This window comes from Scomber japonicus, chromosome 1, assembly GCF_027409825.1.
Source record: "Scomber japonicus isolate fScoJap1 chromosome 1, fScoJap1.pri, whole genome shotgun sequence".
In the NCBI taxonomy this organism is placed as follows: domain Eukaryota; kingdom Metazoa; phylum Chordata; class Actinopteri; order Scombriformes; family Scombridae; genus Scomber; species Scomber japonicus.
This window is the reverse complement of record NC_070578.1, coordinates 10,035,591-10,058,346: the sequence shown is the minus strand read 5'-3', so window position 1 is coordinate 10,058,346 and position 22,756 is coordinate 10,035,591. Positions and strand designations below refer to the sequence as shown.

At 40.2% G+C, this 22,756-nt stretch overlaps 1 protein-coding gene across 4 annotated transcripts in view; it reads right to left on the bottom strand.

The window, feature by feature from the left end:
* Positions 1-22,756, bottom strand: part of ntrk3b (neurotrophic tyrosine kinase, receptor, type 3b) — a 177,759-nt gene that overhangs the window by 113,303 nt on the left and 41,700 nt on the right. For all 4 annotated transcript variants that reach the window (XM_053316253.1, XM_053316269.1, XM_053316277.1 and 1 more), the window contains exon 3: positions 22,548-22,619. In XM_053316253.1, the coding sequence (XP_053172228.1) occupies positions 22,548-22,619 (72 nt within the window). The remainder of the gene's footprint in view (positions 1-22,547; positions 22,620-22,756) is intronic.

The following is a 22,756-nucleotide window of genomic DNA, read 5'->3' as shown; positions in this document are numbered from 1 at the left end:
GTAATGGAGAAGCTTTCATTAATTTCAAAAGAAGCTTTCTTTCCATAGCTGTAGTGAAGTTTAGCCTCTGAGTGTGCACCTCAAGATCCCATGTGTGTGTGTCGGTTACTGTGGAAACCAGAAGCCCAACTGCAGCAAATACTGAAATACAGAGTTTTTTAATTAAATTTGTTGAAGCATTTCCGGGAAACAAAACACGGATTTCAGACTGAGAGACGCAGCCAGACAGACAGACAGACATCACATAAATAAGATGTTAGTCATTATATAAAGGTGTGGGTCATGAATGACACTTCACATTTCTTCACAAGGTAGCTGTATTTATTCCAGGCTCAAGTGGCTTTCAATATTAGATTGGTCCTATAGTGATGCCCGAAAGCGTATTTGTGTTTTTCAAAAGCATCTGCTCAATGCACACGTCTTACAATATATGGCGTTCAAACAGCTTGTTAACTGCATATAACATGCAAGAGCAAGACCGCTAGAAAAACAGTGACCCAAGGTTGTCAAGTGGACATGCTTTAGCGCCTTCAAGTAGAATCTGATGCATGAAATAAGGACTGTCTCCTTTCCTTCCTGTTTCATTAAAAAAAAAGAAGAAAAAGAAATAAAAAGAGCTAAATCCGAAGAGCAGTTTCTCCTTGACAGCTCAAAAACACTGGCCTCAAGGACACTCAACTTTCCAATGCCCTACTTACTAACACAACAATGATGCAAATTTATGGAAATGCAGGTAAGAGTGTTGGGGAATGAAGATTTACTGTCTAAGCAACCTCACATAATGTGTTGTTATCTTAAAGTTAAGGCTGCCACCTGCACCTTGACAGCGACTGCATACACATTAAATTATAAGGGGGGAGCTCAGGTTAGGGAGGCTTGACATTGAGGTTAAAGTTGATGGACAAGTGATAAAATTAAAATGAAACGTCACAAGCGGAGGCACTGTTGGTAGCGGTACTGTTAATTTAACCCACTGTGAGAAACACACAGCTGACTGAAAATGAGATAGTGTCAGGTATTTTAAGTGAGGCAGCACTCCTGGAATTCTATTTAAGAGAAATAATCATACTAATCCAACGGGAGGCATTTTTACAAAACTCACCAAGGAACTGCATCTAAATGAATAATATTCCAGAGGCAGTCAGTTGGAAGTAATTACTTGACCAGCTCCCATAATACATAATACTGAGAATTGGTCATAAAAGGATAATAGAGTAGATTTTTTAAAAATGATAAAAAAATCAAATGTAGGCAGAGATTTGGTGAACAGCAGCTGTTTGTCAGCACATCGCGTGTTGTCATGTCTAACATCTGCACAGCCGGCAGCCTCTCTGCAGAGGGAGTGAGGCACAGAGACTGTGAGCTGAATGACAATGATAAATTCAGGTGGAAGGACCTCGTGTTTCAGAAACATAACCTTAGCAGGTGACATCCAAATCATTCCCGCTCTCGGCGGCAGAAATGAGCCCGGCGACATTCAGAACATGAAAAACAGCTCTGCCGCCCAGCCGGAGAGATTCCTCCCAGTTCAGTTACAGCTGGCTCCACTCAGTGGGCTGCAGGTTGGGCCGCCTCCCTCCATTAGCCTGGAGGATCCATTTATCCTTTCATCACACTGCACTCCTGCAACAATAACACCATCACCTTGCCATGCATCACACATCAAGACGGCTTTGGCCAAGTGGCGTCTCCTCAGCGTTTCCCGGTAATGAGCGATGGTTTATAGATGATGGGAAGTGGAGCTAATCACATTGACTCAGGTGCGCAGGGTTTAAACTCCACCTGAGCTCGACGGGAGTACAGAAAGGGTGAAAGACGGAGGGGATGTGAGATGAAAAGAGCAGACAATGATGACATCACCTGTGAGGAAATTTAGCATTTTACGGCAGCGGTTCAGCCTTTTTATCTCACACCTGAAGCTGTCAACTTCACACCCCCCTTTGTGCAGACTAAAACAGCAGAACTATCACAAGAATAAGGTTATTTATCATTATTCTTTGGAACTGTTTTACTTTAAGTTATGACTGGAAGTTATAAACCTGACAATTCAGTATTAACACAATTATTTCACAAGCTATGAGGATAATTGACTTCTTCACAACTTTGGCGACCACTTTTAATTCTCTATTTTATGTCAAAATGTTGAATTTTCTCTACCTGCAAACATCTGAGAAACATGGATCAGTCATGAAACTGCAAACTGAATAATGAAAAAGTAATAAACATAAATATCCACAAATATGGTCATTAGGAAGCACACTGCACCACCAACTGCACTTTCTTCAAATTAGATGATGGTCACTTGGTTAGTGCTGGGTGAAGATTTTGTACTGCTGTGCTCAATATGTATTTTTTACAGCTTTACAACTATTAAGATTGTTTAATGCAAATATGGAGGCAGCTGCCTACTTTCATTGTTCATATCACTACAATAGCTAATTATCGTAAATATGCCAAAACTCTGTGGGAAAAAATTAATCTATCACAAGATTTATTACAAGGTCTAAGACACAAAAAAAAACTATTATTATTCAGTGCATGCAATTGTTAAAAGAAGTGATACTGTACTGTGCATAATACATCTTGTGCCAGGTCATAATGGAAGTGATGTATCAATTTCACTCAGTGTAGTAAAAGGCATATTGATTTCCACCTGTTCAGGTAATGAAAGCTAACAGCTGTATTAATGACCTATTATGGATTATATTACTTATTTAATTCAAATTAAATATGACTTATTTCATTTTCCTCTTCTTCTTAATTGTCTGGTGCAGTGGTTCACAATGGTCAAACTGGAGCAAATACACAGTGTTAATTAAACTGCACTACCACTATTGTATTCTCGCACCAGACAATTTAATTTAATCTGATCTGAATACAGTTTCTTAGTAAATGAATCCCTCAACCGGAGCCAGCTATGAACCCTACGGCTTGATCCCACCAGACGCATCTGTGTTAAGTTCTCTGACATTTCCGCTGTAGCTGATTGCCGCCACTCTAGTCAATGCTTGCGATCCCACCAGGCGCATTTTCTGGTCTGCTCCACTAAACATACACTATTTTCAACAGAAGTTGCGTCAAGCTGCAAACAGCAGATCGAGCTGGGCACAAAGTCAAACACATGAACAGCATAGAGCATTCAGTCAATTTTCAAAATAAATACTCTGTGCTGACTCCAAGGAATGGAAGGAAAATGACCAAATCCACAACATCTGAGCAAAGGACCAAAATTGAGACATTTAGTTTCGCTGCTACTGCAGTACTTACGGTAGCCTAGAGGTACTCGTTTTGCTTTGACTAGGCTGTTGTAATTACTGTAGTAACAGTGCAGATGAATTTAAAAGGCGGATGGCTTGCTGGCAGTCAAAACGTTCTGCTTACGTAAGGCCCCCCTGGTGGTAGGCCGCCATGTGGAGGATGGAACAAAACCATGTTGGAGCTAAAAGGTGGCATACATGCGCCCGGTGGGATCGCAGCATTAAAGTTAACCATATGGTTCATGTTAAGCATGCTCCCTATTAAATATAGTCCATAGGGAGCATTCAACTATTAAGCAGATATGAAAGAAACATACAGAAATATATAATGCTAAATAAAGATTAGTTTGAGAACACGTTGAGGAATGAATTCTAAATGCAGTGCCATAAATAAATATTTACATTGATGCATTTTTATACATTATATATATATATATATATATATATATATATATATATATATATATATATACACACACATCGTATATAGATCGTATGGTTCTGTCACCATGTCACAGGAGCTCCAGAGTTATCTCATCATGGATTGAAGGTTTACTCTCCCCAGCTTGAGATCTGCTGCTTTAAGATCAGAGATCATTGAGGTTTTTCCAGGGCTTAATATTTTAAACACCAGGAAACAGGAACACTGTAACAGACAAACAGCAGCTTAGAAATCAAACTGTGGCTACCCCCAAGTTGCAGAGTGCAGGCAGTGTGCCAGCCCTTTGAGCTGATCCAAAGCTAAGTTGTAATCCCCAACCAGGGATCTGTCTGTTGGAGGGGCAGCAGGTTGATACATTGCTGTCTCGCAGCTGAGAAGGTGTTGAGGTGTTTATATGGTATAACATCAGCCTGGGCCTGCCTGGATGATTGCCACTACCGCACAGCAGCTCTCAGCAACTCCCAGCATCCCCTATGCCGTAGCTGTCATACACAGCCACCTGGGGCTGCCATCTTGACTTGTTTTGACGAGGCTGGCTGAGCGGAAGGAGGAGCAGGGGCAGATGGTACTGTTAAACTGGCAGTGGTGACGTGGCTGGCACTGAGCCGGGCATCCCTGCGAGTCTCAGACAGCAGGAAGCCACCTTGACCCAGCCGGGGCTGCCAGACCTTAATTCCCATCACCCCACTGGAGACAGACGGCCAGGGGCCATGCAGAACCGGGCCCGGTGAAGACAGCTCAGACAGCACAGCCTCCCAGCAGCCCCTAGGTCATTGGCTAGCACTCTGCCAAATACCTTATTAGGCATAATTTTGTGTGTCTTGGCTAAGTTGATTTTCTGTGCCACTAAATGCAACAATCTCACTGATAACTATGAGCTCACTAATGGATTTTTCGATTTAGAGGAAGCTAAGAGAAAGAGAGAGAGGGAGGGAACTGAGAGACTACAAGGTAACAGACATAGAAATTGATTTTGGAAGAGATCTCAAATTTTGTTCATTTTCCAAAATAACCCAAAAAACTACAAAATGATTTTTGAACAAGTGCAGAATCAATGCCTGAGTTGATTTAATTAGCCAAATATTGTGAGTTTGGTGAAAAACCACACTTGTAACCTGTACAGTACTGTAACCTCAATTTCTGTTATTTTCCTTCACTAAAAGCAGTTAATACATCTTTAAAACATGCAGGTCACGACAACATTGGTGCTTCATCTCCTTTTGGGTGAATTTCTTGAGGAATTAATGAAAACAGGAAATTAGGAGAAAAGGTCCATTCAGTATCTAATGTTATATATTATAGTGACCTGTTTTTTTCTTTTTCTTGGATAGTGTAAGCCATAACACAGCATTCATGGTGTCAAACAGAGGACAGTCAAAAAAATAAAAATAAAAATAGGAATGAATGTGTTGAGCATCTATAGGATTAGTGGAAAAGAGCGTGGAAGCAAGAGGCTTCAAGCTGTGGGGGAGGGACTGTGAAGCTGGTGTGTATTATCACACAGGAACACCATTCAAACCAGAGGCCAGAGCAATCCTCTTCAGTCTGAGTTAGCCAATAAGCCAACTGTGAAGCCAGGCAGGGCTATGCCAATGTTTTACTCTCCACTGACATGACTTAATTAAAGTGCCATAGCCTTTCTTTAACTTCTTCAGATTTAATTGGATCATTAGCAGAACAGATTTAATTACAGCCAAAGCCGAATGGTTTGCATTAAATCTGCACCTGGAAAATTTGGTCCAGTATCAAAAGCTGAATGAAGACAGAGCAGATTGTCCAGAGGAGATGCAGAGGACTGGTCCTCATACGCAAGTCCTGAGTGAGTTTATTTGTAACATGTAAATGTATGCATATATGTAACAACAACAAATCTATATTTTCCAGTAAAACTCACATCAAAGTGGTTAAAAAAACATAAGATTCAGAGCTTCAATTTCAATGATACACAGCCCCAGATTTGCATCTGTGTTGAATGAAATTCAGAAAATAAATGATATAGCTGTCAAAGACTGATCTTTGCAAATAGGCCTGTCTCTGCACGCCTGTGTCTCGTTTATGTGTGTCAGATGCATTCAGCACAAACACATCTTTAACACTGAATCTTCCAACTGACCTGATTATAGCCTACTGAATCCTGAAACCAGTAGGTGGTGACTGAATCAGTAGCTTTTAGCAGTAGGTCTCCTTTCGCTAGTGACTGAGAGCATTTTTGTCAGCAGCTCAGCCATGATACACAGTATGTTACTGTCTGCTTAAGAGATTAGTAAAAAGCTGCAAAATCACAGAAAGTATTATGAAGTGATAACCATGTAGCTAATAGAAGGCTGCTAAGCTATTTACCTTATAAACGGTGCTTGTACAGGCCTAGCTAAACTTAGTAGGTGATAGCTACGTGATAGCTTAGCTTAGAGATAAAACCTTCACAGTCAGTCTTAGAATATTTGAACTGAACTGAATTATTCTAATCAATCAGCAAACTGGTTATAACTTCCACTTCTTATGCGGGTCAGTGAGTCATTTCATGCTAGCTAGCTACGTTCCCCAATCAACTATCAGCTTCAAGCTGTCCACACTGAAAAAATGTAAGGACTATCACATATAACACTGCGTGAAACTTTTATCGTGCATTAACACACATGTGCTGGTGGCATCTCAAACCTCACTACTCATTTAAGAAGTTGAGCACTGTGATTAAAGTTACAAATAGCAGCAGCCAATACAAGGCTAACGCAACACAAAGCTAAGTCACACTAGCAGTAGTGGAGAATGTTAATATTATTTCAGATGGGCCCTACTCCTCCTGGTTACTGAAGCTACATTTGCTGTTTTATTTACATCGACAAGCATCCACACAGTTACAAAAAATACAAAAAATGATATTGACTCCAGAATTGAGGTAAACAACAAGCAGTCAACAACATTTTAGAGAAAAATTCATCCTCCTTAGGGACCAACTAAAAAGTTATACAGTTCATCACCCACCATCTTTAATGCTGTTTGTTCAGAAGCCATTTTTTCCAAAGGCATTTCTGATTCAGTGTAGCCTATGAAATAAATATTCTTATCACGGCTGAATTGAATTGAAGCAAATCTGCTTTCACTCACATCTTCAGCTTTTTTTTTCTGAGTTTGTGTATTTAGGCATGCTCTCGTAGCCTGCTAGTTAAGACAGAAGCAACATATTCACTGTTCAAATCATTGGCATTGGATGTCACTCTCTATTCTCTCCCTTCATTTCCTGTCATGTCTAAACTGTACCTAAAGTTGTATATTTGAGATATATATATAAATTGTTTGACACCCCAAGCACTTTTTTTGAATAAATAAATAAAATCAGAACACAGAAGTAAAGCAAATGAAATGAATTAAAAAGGTCTGATGTGGACAATGATAACGACAGCACAGAGGTTGTGTCTGCGTATGTGTGTGTATGTGTGCAGCACTGATGGTGACATTTATGAGAGAAGGCCCTACTGATTATCAAAGGGTTCAGTGAGTCTTAAGCTGTGATTGCTAACATCACTTCAGAGTCTTTTAGACATTTGGAGAGAAGCAGGGAGTTAGCACCTCTGAAAATTATCACTCACTCGAGCTATCTCATCTCAGTGTCCGGGATATCAAGCTCAAATGCAGGATTTTTTTTCTCTGAAATGTACAAGCTAGTTTGAAGATCAATAGCCATCTAGACTGTAAAACTGTTTGATGTGGGTTCTCAATAATCTGTACACGCTCTGCTGGCTTTGAGGACACACTCCTCTTTATCGCATTTTAAATGTTGTCATTATGATAACATACACACACGCTATCACTAATCAACCATAAACAATTTGCAAAAACACCTTTTAATATGGCATGTTGCACAGGAAGATCATTACTGAAGCTGTGAAATTCAAGGACTCAGGACTGCAACTATCGCTTATTTCCACTATCAATTTATCTGCCAATTATCTTCTTAATTAATCAATTATTCAGCGTATAAAATGTCTGAAGATAGTGAATGCCTGTTCTAATTTTCTAAAGCCCAAGGTGCCATCTTCAGATTGTTTGTTTTGTTCTACTAAAAGTCAAAAACCCAAAGATATTAAAGTTAATTATCACATAAGCAGCAAATAAAGTTGTTAGAAATAAATCACTTCAAGGATCGATTGATTACTAAATTTGTTCTGAATTCATTTTCCATCATTAACTAAACAATAGATTATTTTACCTCTATTAAGAACAAATAATGTTTTCGCACTTTGCATCATTAAAACCTGAAATCTGTGATTTCTGTGAATCTTCAGAGCAGTAGTGTGAAGATGAAAAACAGACTGTAACTCCACTGCTCCAAACAGCCATCTTATCATCCTCCCTGGATACATAGGGGGAAAAGAAAACGTATTTCCTTTTTCACATTATCATTGTCAGTCTCCTCTATCTGTCTCTGTCACAGGGAAATCAGCCCTTCGCCACACTCACACAGCACCACACAGCAACAGTGCGCGAGAGGCCAGAGGCTCCATCCAGAGGCCAGGCGGCAGAGCCACAAGGCTGGGGAGAAAAGGCCCGATCCTCAGACCCCTGTGGCACAGTAAACAGCAATCTGTGCTGTTGAAATCCTCATCCCATTGTCCAAATATATCTGAGGGTTTCTCACCAGTGTCGTTTGATTGACAGCATCTGTGTCGGAGGGCTTGGCTCTGTGTACACCGAATGTCAGGCCTCAGCCAGACAACTGTCTGTCAGCTCACAGGTTGCTGAGTGAGTAGTGAGCGCTGAGGGAGGAGTGGAGAGAGGAGGGAAGAAGATGGAAGCGAGCGGAGGGGAGGGAGGCCAGGGAAAAGTGCTGCCTCAGGAATCAGAGAACCTCATCTGGCCTGCGGGATTTGGCTGCCTCAAAGAAAAGCTGCTGTTGCTGCTGCTGCTCCAGCTTTTAGTCTCAGGCACTGACAGACACACAGCTAGCTAACACTGGGAGAGTGGAGCATGATGACACTGCATGTTCGACCCCTACACCGCAACTTGAAAGCACTCCAGCATCTTGGCTAAGAGGACCGAGCACCGCAGACAAGCTCTTGCACACTGCCTAAAACCAATCCTTCACTGAGATGAAAGCAACTATTTTTAGCTGCTCTGTCAACTCAGGTAAAGAAAATGTTGTCTCACCTCGATCATTTTTTTTTCTTCCTCCCTTTGGTTCCTCAACACTCAAGAGATCAAAAGCGACATCAGGAAAGCAAAGGCAGCGAGGTGAGGATGCAGTGAACTGTCGGTGGGAGGTTTGAACTTGAGGCGGTAGGAGAAAGCTCAGTGTTACAATCGCTATCGATCCAGTGACGCCAGTTGACATGGTGTCCCTTGAGACTGAATGTCCTGCACTGCAGATTAACTGAGGCCATTATTCCTGTGGCTCACCACGACCCACAACCACCCACCGCCGTCTCAGGACCAGCACAGCCGTCATAAAGCATTAGGCTCTGTTAGATTGCTGTGATTATGGATGTAAAGATCGCCCGCACGGCCCAGCTACTCTGTCTCTCAGAATGGGCCTCGAGGTGAAGGCCTCCTTCTCCCTTAGTAGTGCTTTCATGCCTAATTTCTCTTTCTCGCTCTCCCTGTCGTTATCTTCAGCAGCCAATGTCTCACAGTTTCTATTTCTGACTTTCCCATCTCTCTCTCTCTACCTGTCTGTCTTCTTTCACACCCTTCTTTTTGTCACCCACTTTTCAGGGCTGTGTCTTTTGAGCAGGTTTCTTCTCTCTGTGATTTTCTCTCATTAGCTCAGTCCTGCAATCTCGTATCAAAATTTGACTTGGTGTCATATAACAATCTGTCATTAGAGGACAGTGCATCATGAGCAATGCATTGCTATACAATGTTCATGCAAAATATGCCCGGGCATTTCATAGCCATACATCACTCCCACATCAATTTGTCAGGACGTTGACTGAGTGAAGCTAGAAGAGTAATTAAGACTACAAAGCAACACTGAGAAACGCACACACTGAAATACACACTGGTAGCTTACTTCCATCTAGTAATTTGGCCTTAAAAATGCATTAAGTGAATTTTGAGCAAAACAAGGTAGAACCCCCCCCCCCCCCCCCCCCCCCGAAACAAACCCACAGCAATAAATCTTGAGCTTATTAAAGGATTGCAGTTTCTTATGGCTTGGATCTTATTTTCAAAGGTTTGGACATCGCTTCAGCAGTCTCACTGTACTCACTGAAGTAGTTCTTGTGTTCTGAGCAGTGCAAGAAACACAAGTGGTCATATCAGCTTTAAACAAACCCCCTAGTTATCTAGACCTATGTGGAAGAGAAAACAAAGGCAAACAGTAGAATTATCATCACAGTTTCCTGACAGAACGTTTGGGTTGAACTACTGTATGCTTTAGCTGTGCAAACTTTCCAAGAGCAGATATTAGTGACATTAAATATGTGCTCACTTTTTTTTTTTTACCTCAAAATTAAGTAAATTATATGCTTCAACTGTTGGCGAGTATACATCGAGTTTTTGTGCTATCATATTTAATTTTAGCAACGTTATGTTCCCAGATATGTATCTCAGCAATTAATTTGGCGAATAGAGTGTTGTCATAACCAATAAAAAGGATGGCCAAACCGATGAAAATAAGATCTAGTTTTTAAAACACAAAATTATCCACTAAAGGTAGAGTCAGTGATTCTGGAGAAAGCTTGTTCAATACACTATTTTTTGTCAAATTCAGCTTTTTATTAAATGTATCCAACAACAATGAATCCAAGACAGACGCCCCACTCTAAGTCTGTTTCTGTCATGTGTAGTGGAGCGTAATCTGACCAGGCAGCTGTTTAAATCACACAAATATCCAGCTGTATATGTTTTGGACTTACTGAACTGCATCAATGAATCAATAAATACAAACACTGTCGATTTCTTCCAGTGGAGCCAACTTCCCATCTATTTTGCTTCAGTAAATTTCTGCTGTCAGTCAGCTCGTCCAGCTAGTTTGTCCAGCCACTGTCTTTTTTATTTTTTTCATGATAACGTTTGAGGGATACAGAAGTGACTGCAACTGACACATAGCTCTAGTTTCCACCATATTTTTACTTGGAGTGGTAAAGTTCAAATGTCAACAATCTTTTTTCAGACTGACTAACTCTACCTTTAACATCTTATGGCAAAAGGCTTTATTAAAGAGGTTCTTGAAGTTCTCTATTCTGCACCTCAAGTACAAATCTTATTGTGTCGCAAGAGAAGGTAAGGTTAGCCAGCTACTGAGAAAAATATCAGGGTCTTTTAAAAGTCACAGACAGCAGACAATCACTGCATGTTATACTGGTGTAGAGTGTATTTGAGTATCTGAGTACATGAGTAGTTATTGAACAATTTCTCCCCAAAAAAAGAAGAAAAAGTCTCAATTTGAACAACCACAATACAATACAAAAAGAAAAGTTCCTCTCTCTGGAACAAATGTGGCAATTTATTGTGCCGAAGTCTAAATTCAAAGGAAATAGGAAGAAACCAATTGTGCAAAAAAATGGTATATTTTGTGGCTAGCACCTTAGAATTTCTAACAATAATGACAGACTAACACATATCAAGTTATACTATAAGTGTGCTAAATGAATCTATTTGCAGAATACAGAGTACAGACACATCACGCCCACACGGTAAAAGCCCTAATATGTTTCAACTTGGACTGGAGGACAGACAGCGGTAATTTCATAAGAAAACCTCACGCCTATAGATTAGGGTTAGACGAGATGAAATATAATTTGAAGTACAGTATATGTATTACGGTGGGCATGCCAACACGCTTTACAACCTTGCTGTATTCTGAGCTTTACTCCCTGAACACTATCCAATCTAAATTGTGTACAATCTCTGCCTGGTCTCAGAGCTCATTCTATAGATAAATACAACCACTATAGCCCCAGACCATGGACTGATGTGCTCCATTCACAACCAGCGAGGGTCCCAGTGGTCAAGCCGTGGCAGATAGTCGGCCGGTGAGCAGCGGAGCGTTTCTCCCTGCAGTCTACACAGCCAGCAGATACCATGCTCCATGACACTACTATCAGAGGGTAGCAAGCCTCCGTGTTAGTGTTTACAGTGAGATTAACCACATGCACATCCAAGCACCAGAGCATAAGGATGGAATGTAAATTTGAACTCAGTATGAATTTATGAATGTGCTGATTCAATTTGAACTGCTTGTTTGCTCTCCCAAACATCTACGTCTGGGAAATAAGGCTTGCTATGTGCCCTGTTTAACTGGCACGTCTAATCTGTTAGTGAGTTGTTTTTTTTCATCAAAAAGTCCCTTTTTTCCCTCTTGGAAAAACACATTACCCCTGCTGCATAATGGCAACCAGAGAGCTAAACTGTCACTGTTATCAAACAGTGACAGTGACGTTTACCTGCTATAGCAGAAACAGCACGTCCTATGGTCTGTTTCCCACATTGAAGAGTGATTTCATGTGGTGCATTGTGGGTGGTGAGGTTTGAAAAATGGCGGGGGCGGTCTACTACGGAATCTAATGTTAGAGGGAGATCCTGAAGTACCCTTCACCTCCCCATCAGCTATCTCTAGCAGTCACATGGCTTCAGCCCTGGCAGAGCAAAGCTGCAGGCCGGCCTGTGGGAGGGAATCAGGTCCACACAACCTTTACCCGCGGAGCAACGCCAACTTCCAATTTAACACTCGGAAAGCGCCCACACAGAGCACAGTGGGCAAGAAACATTCTCCACTGAATTACTGTTGATTCAAAGATGGATTCTGCTAAGCAATGCAAATGCAACTATGTGCATCCAGCACCTGTACTGTATATACTGTAGAGTGTGCACCCTACTTAATCATGCATTTGTATTATCTGATGGAAAAAGAAGCTCACTGGAATGAACGGCGTTGGTCTCTAAAGGGTACAGCCTGAGTGTAGGAGGAACTCCTCCAGAGCAATGCTAAATTGAGAAAAGACAGGATGAGGAGAAATAAACAGTGGCTATGCATTTCTTAAGGGATCAAAAGTCATGTGAGGACTCCCACAGAAGAAAACATTTAAGTTAGCCCACACTACTAGATTCACCATTACAGCTTAGCATACGCAGCTAAAAATATATTTTAATGTATTCTATATTAGTATAATTTCAGGAATCCCAACAGAGAGATAGAAATATTCTCCCCTTGGGAGAATAGTAGTAGATTTTGAATAAAGTAGTAGTAATCGTAAATGACAAGAATTTCTGTGAGTAATTAATCACACTGATGAATTACGATTTCGGGAAGTGTAATTACCTGATAATGTTAGAGAAGTTAATGTGTGCTGTCTATCAAAAAAGATCACCTGGGTTTCACTCTATAGCTGTACCCCAAGAGGTGTTTAATCAGAAACTGACATCGTACGACTTTGGTTCTGCAGTCAAACATTGTAAAATGAAAGTAAACACTCCAAGACACTAACTGACAGACTGAAACAACTCAAGTAATAGTAGGTACAGTAGTTGTTAATAAAGGCTATTTAGTTCAACATGGATGCTCTTTCGCTACTTCATTTTCAGACTGTTACATATAGTATATTCGCCATAAAAGCTCTTCAGTACAATTGAGCGTATTAAGCTCTTGTGTAGATTAAGATATAATCTTTGTCATTACTTCCTCACCAATCTCACCAGCTTGTCTAGGTTTCAGAAGGCAATTCTCCAGACTTTTCTAACTACCTCAATTGTGATAAACTGGGCCCTCCAGTTTTTCCAGGTAAAAAATACATTTTTGATGCCCATTTGACAAATGCACCTGTCTAACTTAGTCAGGGTAGCATTATGACTGCAGGACTCGAAAAAGGTCAAAAGTTCAGCTGACGAGTCAAGACAGTCATGTTTGGTTGAGATGACCTCGAGCATTACACTGAACCGAACGTGCTCTCTTTGGGTAAAAACTTCAGCTGACTGCCTTGAGCATTAATGTGAGATGCTTGACACAGACAATATAACAGGGTTTAGCATTCATTTACACCTTGGAGATCACCGTTCTATTTTTATGTGCCTGTGGAAGCGCCAGCCGGATCAGTTCCGAGACTGCAGGTGTCATCTGGGTAACCGCTTCCGTTTCATCTCCCAGTCAGCCACCGCCTGAAGTGAGTAGGCTACCTCAAGACTGCAGGAGTAAGTCTTTCAAAAGTACATAGTGGAGGAGGAATGAAAGGAAGTCTATTTTAAAGGAATGCTGACAGGATAGCGGAGAATTTAAAAACCTTGACAAGGTAAACAGCGAATAATCTGACTTCTAATTAAAGGTGGTTTCAGGCTAGCCAGCCAGCTGACCCGAGTATGAAAGTGACATTTAGGAAAAAAAGAAAAGAAAAAAAAAACGTAGCCGGGAAGATTTAATGAGAGAGAGTCTCTCCACTTCCCTCTCCCTGTGGGGAGTGACCTTTGCGACTCCCCAGTGACAACGTTCCCTCCAGATTTATTGGGCCTCTCCCTCGGCTGCACTGGAATAAAGAGAAGAGTTGCCTCACCATCCAGACGCTGACCTTTAATTTGACACAGGCGGGGACAAGCACGAGGCACGACGCCCCGGCCGACCAGAAGCATCAAATAGAAAACTGGACCTAGCAGTGGCAGAAATGAGTTGAAAGCCGAAGACCTTGTAGTGGCGTCTTTGTTGATAGACTTCATTTCCACCAGGTGCTTTGTGTGCAGGATAAATGTGTGTGAAGTGAATGTCATAGAGGCAAAGCATGAACACTGGGTATTCACACCCAGACACATGGAGAGATCAAAGTGAGTAACAGAACAGGAAGTGATTATTGGAATTACACTGACAGGTCTCCACCTAGCCAGCAGTTGGCTATTGTCTTATAGTGTTAATCACAGGTACAAGTCACCTTACCTCATGTTGGAAACAAGTAGCAAGTCTGAAAGGTGTAGTTATATATTTGGAAAATGTGATCCTTAATGAAAAAATCAATACCATTCTCTGTCTAGATGCTAAATATGAAGCTACAGCAAGGACAGTTAGCTTTGCATAACGAGCACGGAGGACCAGCTAGCCTGGCTCTGTTCAAAAGTAAATAAAATGCACCTTCCAGCAACTCTAATGCTAATGAATTAACATGTGATATCTTGTTTGTATAATTTTATTTTGTAAAATATATCAAGTTGTAGTTTTTAAGAGGGGCAGGAAAACTTTGTGTAAGACAAGACTCCAGAAAGTCACTGCACCTCGCCAAGAAATAGTTCTGGCAATAACTCCCCAACTCCCAAACCATAACTTGTCATCTTTACATATCATTACTTAACAAATTAAACAAATCAGGTATAACAGCTTTAGAGATGCTGGTACATTGATTTTGTTATGTTTGGACAGAGCTACAGTACATGCGCTGGTTCTCCTTGCTTCCACTGTTAATGCTAAGCTAAGCTAACTCTACTTCTCAGCAAGAAAGCCAATAAATGTACTAATGTTCAGTGGGTTGTGTACCTAATGTGTCAAACTATATATTTAAGGTCAAAGCCACAAGCTTGATATGACTATCAGTGAAGCAGGTCAGGTTGTGGGAAAGGTTAAAGGCCAAATACACATAAGAAGAGAAAAACATTGGATGCTGGGAGGGAGTGATACATTTTAAACTGCTGGCACACCCTAACACCTGCATTGTGTGACAATATTTTAACCTGACTCCTCTGCCTGACCAAGCAAAGCAAGGTCCTATCATTTCTTCTCAGGCGTTTGTGACAAGTAAGACTGAAATGGAGTAGGCTACAATGAGCAATAAATAATAGCTAACCTAGTACTGTCCCATTGCCACGCTGAGATAACACACTTAATTCCTGTTAAATGAATCTCCACAGCAGTACAAAAAGATGATGCCCAGCAGTTCAATTACTTTGTGAGTGCAGAATATGAGAGATGCTGTCATGGAAATTGTCTGAAAAAACTTAACACAAAGATGAAATAATACACAAAACACTACCAGGTTGACGATTAAAAAAATATATTGTACAATAAGGAGACAGAAAACACACAAAGTGATATCAGCTCATCTCAACAAGCGAAATTAACCCTAACCCTAACCCAAATTGCTACAAAAAAAAACATTTGCATATATACATACTTATTACCCAACATGCATTACATGTCACACAAGGGTCATACATCCCCCTGGACTCAAGAAAGTGGAGTCTTGAACCACAAATGATCAACTAACACTTAAACATGTACTGCCCTTTCCAAGACCCTGAACCTTTACCTTATCTTATCACAGGTTAAGAACCAGACAACCACCAGACCCCTTAATGACCCCTTTACTTTTATAATGCAACATAGACCTTTCAATGATAACAGGTGTGTGTGTGGTGCCCCTCATATTAATTTCACAGAGTCATGTCATACTGACTCGCCTTACTAATGGGGTCAAAAAGTCCCCTCAACCTAAATCACTAATTTTAGGGTGACAGCTTGGTTTAAAGTTGAGATAATTTTAGGGGTATGTTAAGGTTAGGATAAGAGAAGGTTAAGCATGTGGTGGTTATGGTTGAGGTTAAGGTAAGGCTCCAGGAAGCATCATCCAACCCAGTTTAGATGAAACCATGCCCACTTCTATATGACTGAAGCCTCAACGACTACGTTGCCACGGAATCTGCGCTAATACAGTTCCAGCAGATACATTTACTGTTTATCAGACCAAGAATTAACTAGCCTGCTATTTCTTAACTGTATGCTCAGTGGGTGCCTGGTGTTCAGTAATGGGAAACATTAATTCTGATGAACTAGGCTGAGCCAAGCATTGAGGCTATAGTATATGTAGCTTGGAAAATAGTGACATGGGGCTCTGAATTCAATGAATTTACTGTTTATCAGGCCATAATATGACACAAGAACAAGCTAGCTAGCGTACTATTTCCTAACTGTGGAATGCAGTCAGTTAAAAGGCCTTTAGAAATGTTAGCTACTTTGCATGGCAGCAAATGAAAGGACTTAATTCACTATCTGTTAATTGTGTCAATCGTATCACTCATGAAGTACAGGTTGTCTAATGCTGCCAAAGTCATTGTTTTTGATAGAAACTGGCAATGGGGTTGAAACTATTCAAATAAATTGTACACCCATCTTGTATATTTTATAGGTGCCGGCTGTTTCTATAAGGGTGTGCCCCACTAAAGATCTTCAATCTTTCATTGATGAACATTTTAATATGATATATGCTATCCTAATGCATTATGTCAGCTTGTTATGAAATCTAATTTCAAGTCATTCCAAGTTATTGTTATGTTCATTTGTTATTTTTCTCAGGTCACAATCATCATTCTACCATATTTTCTCACAACATTTAGCATGTTTTGTATTTTCAGCATTATGATCCTGCAGTAAAGGTCAACCAAAACCTAAACAGTTTAGAAATGCAGACATTGTGCTGTATGTGCCATCCACCAGAGCTATGCTGACCTTCTACAACCTAAATGACTGAAAACAAGCTAGATAAAGAAGCATTTGCAATAAAAAAAATGCCACTTGTATACAATATGTGTAGTTGTTCTACTCTATTGTATCTGGGTTACGGATGTGATGGCATTAACTTACTGTATGAGTTTGTTTTTGTACATTATTCCCTGTGTGAAACTTGAATGTAACACTATGCACCCAGACATTCAGACATCTGAGGTTCCTTCAAGGCTTTCAACATACGGACGTGGGCGTGGTTTCATTTAAACTGGGTTGAAAAAACAAAAGACACCTCTAAGAAATGAATGTAAGTGAATGTATTGTCCTCTCAAGTGTTAGAAATATGACGTGTGTGTGTGTGTGTGTGACCTCAGTTAAGAACCTTCTCAGGGGAATTAAAGCTTTCATACAATTACTATTATCTAAAGATGTTTCATAAGAGCTCTTGTCCTTTCTATCTCCATCATCACATTCAGCAATAGAAGTGAATTCCCACTACCGATCAAATGTCATAGAGAACGAATTTTTGATACAATGACTGCGGAAAACTGAGCTACATCTGCAGACACAGCGACTATTAAAGGAGATGAAGGAGTGTAGGCGAGAGAAATTGTGGGGTAAGAGCTACTCTGCTTTGCAACCGAATCCTTTCTATTTGCCTGGACTAAACCAAGGAGGACTTGGGAAGCTAGAGCATTCATCATACAATGTAGCTGATAATGCCAAAAACAGAAATACACAACGAAAAGAAAGTCATGTGTTCAACAAGTAGATCATTATCAGCTTTGCTCATATTTCAACTGAATGTAAAACTATCTAAATGAGCATTTATATTTAACAGCCATCTGGTCCTTTTTAATGTTTTGTTTCTGTCAAGTCACTCAAGCAATTTCAATTTACCTGTACTAAAAGTAAAGGACAAACAGAAATGATAAAGAAATGATAAACAACCATATTAATTATACCCACTCAGTCACATTAAAACAAGTTAATTATGTCTGTCTACACCCTTCAGCTGGTCCAGGCCACAGAAGCAGTGATGTAATAAGGCCGCAACCAGATAATCCAGTTCAACCCTCACTAATAGCTACTGATAACTGACTTTAACTGAAATTCAAAACAGCCTATAATACTGTTGTCTTAACACATACACACATAAACGTTCCTCACTGGTTCTTTAAAGTAATTATACACGGCTCTATATACTATACTGCCACATTACAAAATGTCCACTGCATGAACAATCAGTAAATTGGGCTCTTTAGTATAATTTAATGGAAAACAGCAGAAAACACACTAGAGCACTAGCACAGACTGACTCCTCTAATAAAATAAAATCTCTAGATGAGAAAAGCTATCACTGGAAACATACTTATAAGTTCTTTTGTGTCGAATTAAGACGTGGAACTGCTAAGGAAACCATTTCCGTTACTCTCTGGTGGCTGTTATTTCACACGCGTGCAAATAGAAGTCAACAAAGTTAAACACTCATTAAATGTAGTTCAGGGAGATGAGAGTTGGGCATGCATTGAAATATGGTGTATAGACAATACTGTTTGTTTAGAAGTCTTAAAATCTCAGCAGCCCATGAACTAAATGTAAACTCACTGGCACTCAGTAGCGGTGATGTTGCGAAATATTACTGCTTGCTCCTTTAATGTCCCATTATGGTACTTAAGAGGTTGTACGTATGCTGTTTCATCCGTTTCTCCAGCCACAACAATTGGTGAGGAGGGATTTGCTGCTGAGGCTCTGGGGCCACTGAGACAAACACAGTAATATGTTTACTTGATGAGTGTGTCTTCCTTAAGACAGATATCCCACTGAGATGCTTCTAAATTGCCTGACTACAGAAAAGTTTTTCTATTAACTTCAATAAAATAACTTTCCAGTCAATAATTTGTCGGTTACATTAGCAAGCACATTTTTTCTGACCATATTGAACCAACTATCTTTTGAAAGAAAGTACAGTAACAACCTTCTGAGAAAAAAAAACTGTTTACATACACAATGAACATGTTAATATTTACTTATATTTACTTATTCTGGAGACTATTCATAAAAAATAAGCAAATAAGAGTGAAAAGGCTTAACCTTCAAACTGTTCTCATCAATATCTTTATTCTACCAATAATCCAATGCAAAAGGTGTTCCTCTGCAGCTCTACAAAGCCTTATAATGTCTTTCAGTTCACTGCTTTGGTTTACTGACCTGCAACTTCACTGTTTTGATGGCTCTAATCACTTCCATTTCCATATGAAGGCAGCTGTTTTTAGTGGGGGGAAAAAAAGCTCTGATAAACTCATTATAGGCTGCCTGCCCTGTTAGCAACTCCCTTTGATCAAAGTGGAGCATTTAGCTAAAAGGCCAGGTATTTTTCCCAGGAGTTGCTGGTTGAATATTGGACTTACATTCATCAGGCAGACACAAACACGACTCTTAATGAATGTCGATATTGTTCCGTGTCTGCTGGATATGTTAATATCTGCTAACATGTTCACCACGTCAGCTTTATAAGGTGATGGTATATCAATGCTGTGTTTCTTGACAGCACAACAAAAAGGTCAATAAATACAGGTTTAAGTATACAAATGTGGTTTTATTTGGGCAGTATCAAGGAGCTCTCTTTGGAGCTATTGGACATGTTATGTTATTAAGAACCTTCACTCACCTTTACTAGCCTATATAACAACATAACAGCATAGTGCAGTGGTGAAGATGAGGGAGAGGAATAATGCAGAAAATCAATGAATTCCCAGATAGTCCACGACAGTCTCTGTTTCCACTTAGGAGGTGAGAATGGAACAGCAGAGGCAGTCATGGAAAAGAGGCAAGGCGGTAAACGAGTGGTGATAATATATAGATGAACTGGTGTTACCCTGATGAACTGTCATCATCTTAGGGTTATGTTTTACTGTCTGAGTGTGTCTGGGTGCAGTGACCTCTGACTCTGATTACTGGCTGCTGCTAGTAGCAGCAGTTGTAGCAGCTGCAGTCTTGGATATGCTGCATGCTGCTTATATAACACAACAGAAAAGCATTATCTAGGTGTTTAAAAAGTAAATACGGCGTTGATTTCATGTTTGCTTCTTGCAAGCAAATTAATTCCGAGTGTTGATCAAATATTTGTGGCATGAGTGTATTTGACACAGATTGAACGCTGGAGTATTTGTATTGCCTTGCACAATTTATATTTACCTTCATGTCAATTAGATGATCTCGTCTCTGTTGTCTCAACAGAGAGTTAAGACACCAAACTTAATTTAGGACATAACAACAGCACAGTGGGTTTTTTTATGGGGCTTTATGCACCAATCTCCTGCTGATTATTACATCTCTGAGGCTACGGTAAACTGTAAATCAGGTTTATTTTGGGCTCAAATAAAATATAACGTGCCCTTAGAGGTCACCCTATGATGACAGCATTGATTCCTTGATTAGTGTATTTAAGTAGATACACAAAGCTTTAAAAATAGATTAAATATAGCTGGGTTCATTTCTAATGAATCAGGTACATGATTTAGTCTCAGAGCTTGTAAGCTGCACTTGTGTTTGTTTGTTTTAGCATGTTTTACACAGCATTCTGTTTTTTACTGAAGGAAAGGTCTAAAATGGTGCACTGAATAGTTAATGCAAAAGCTTTTTTTTTTTGGTTGAATTATTGCAGTATTACCTCGTATCAATATTTGATAGCATGGCGAGCTACACCAAAAAATGTCACAAATCAAAAGAGCACAAAACATGCACGACACATGCCATAAAACACAGAGCAGAGGAATATTAACTGAAAAGAGTGTAATTAGGGAGGACGTCGCTGTAATTACAGTCAACACATTTAGAGCACATGGGATTAATAATATCTTTACCGCGTGTGATTGAGCCTGTTTTGACCTGAGTGTGTGATGAAGAGAATAGCTTCAATTCTCCTCACAAAAGGGCCGACCGGTTCAGCGTCTGATGGCGCACGGGCTTTGAGCAGACCTGTCTGACACAGACATCAATGAGGTCGGTCTTCTAAGGCTAGACTTAGGTACAATAATTAATCTTGTTTGACATCATCATCCTCAGCGTCACCTAGCAACCGTCCACCTGCCTTAACGACACCACAATAGAGGTCTGTCTTTGGCTGTCGGGGGCGGGGTGCCTTGATGTCGGAAGAGTGAAAATGCAGCGGAGGCTAAATCCACTGAAACTCAATTTACACAATTTTATTTCAAACTTAATTTAAAGACTTATATAATATATACTTATATTAATTGCTAACCGGAGGTCTGAACATTGCACTCTTATTTAGTGTTACACAACAGGTAAGTACAAAAGGAAAAAGGGGGATCCATCCATCTCCACCTCTGATCTTTCCTCATATCGTTTTCATATTTCAAAAGTCTACTTTGAGCACCCGATGACAGCACAGCAATTATGTATCTTAAGCAGCAGGATGAGGTGAGAACTTTAAAATCATTTTATGTGTTTTCAGTAATGTATTAGCAAATCCATCATCAGGAGAGAAAATTAAAGCTAAGAAAGGATTTCAATAACTTTCATTAAATCGTGATGAGTTGATTAGCTTTTCCATTCACCCAACTAAAAAAAGAAGAGATGAGCAACACCACATTTTTTAAAGAGTTACACGAACGAACGAACACACACATACACACACACACACACACACACACAGGCTCACAAAAAGTCAACTTGTAAGACAACACACAGTACAGTTAATCTGATAATCAGTATACTCTTTTCTTTCTCTCGGACGGACTCAGTCAACAAACACTGCATTTACTTTAATATTGCCATTATGAGCTATTACTTGCTATCGCCTCCCACACACACACACACACACACACACAAAGATACACACACACACACAGTGCAAAATGCACAGATTCAAGCCTAACAGCAGTCATCTGCGGTAGAAGAGAGAGACTAAAATGCCTCTCAGTCGACAACTGGAAATTGCAAATGGCAGCGTGTTCAGGTAAAAGACTGTGACTGAGTTCCTCACCGTGTTTACTCCTGGAAAATTGGGGAATAACAGGCTGTCATACGGTGACACATCAGCCTTTGTTAAAGAAATTACTTTGCTCTTCGCCCAGCTCTCTGATGCGCGGCCTCCTGGACAAATTGTCCATTTGGCGAGTGCAGTCTAAATGGAACTGCGTCTTCGGCATGTTGCTCTGAAGCACAAAGAACCGGGGCAGATAGGAATCCAATTATCCAAGGCAAATAATGGATGTCTCATTTAAGATGTGCGGCTGTTGCGACAGTAATGGCACCGCCACAATTTTCCTGAAGCCACTCTCTATCAACGACATCATCTTCTGCTCAACAGTAACTCATCTATAGCATATACTGCACGCTGTCAAGTATTAGAGATCATAATAAATCTTTTGAAGGCATTGGAAACATGGCTGTTAAAGATAGAATATTTACTCACATGTAGCGTAGGTGTTGGTTCTGAGCAAAAGCTCGAGCCTGGATCACCTTCAGGTTGCAATTCATGATTGTTCTGAAAAAAAAACGATAAAAAAACACAGATGAAACCGTGAACAGATCGACACAACAAAGACATGTCTTTTCTTCCTGGCGTGGGCACATACAAACACATGCACATAGCAGCACAGCCTTATGATCATATAACTGCAT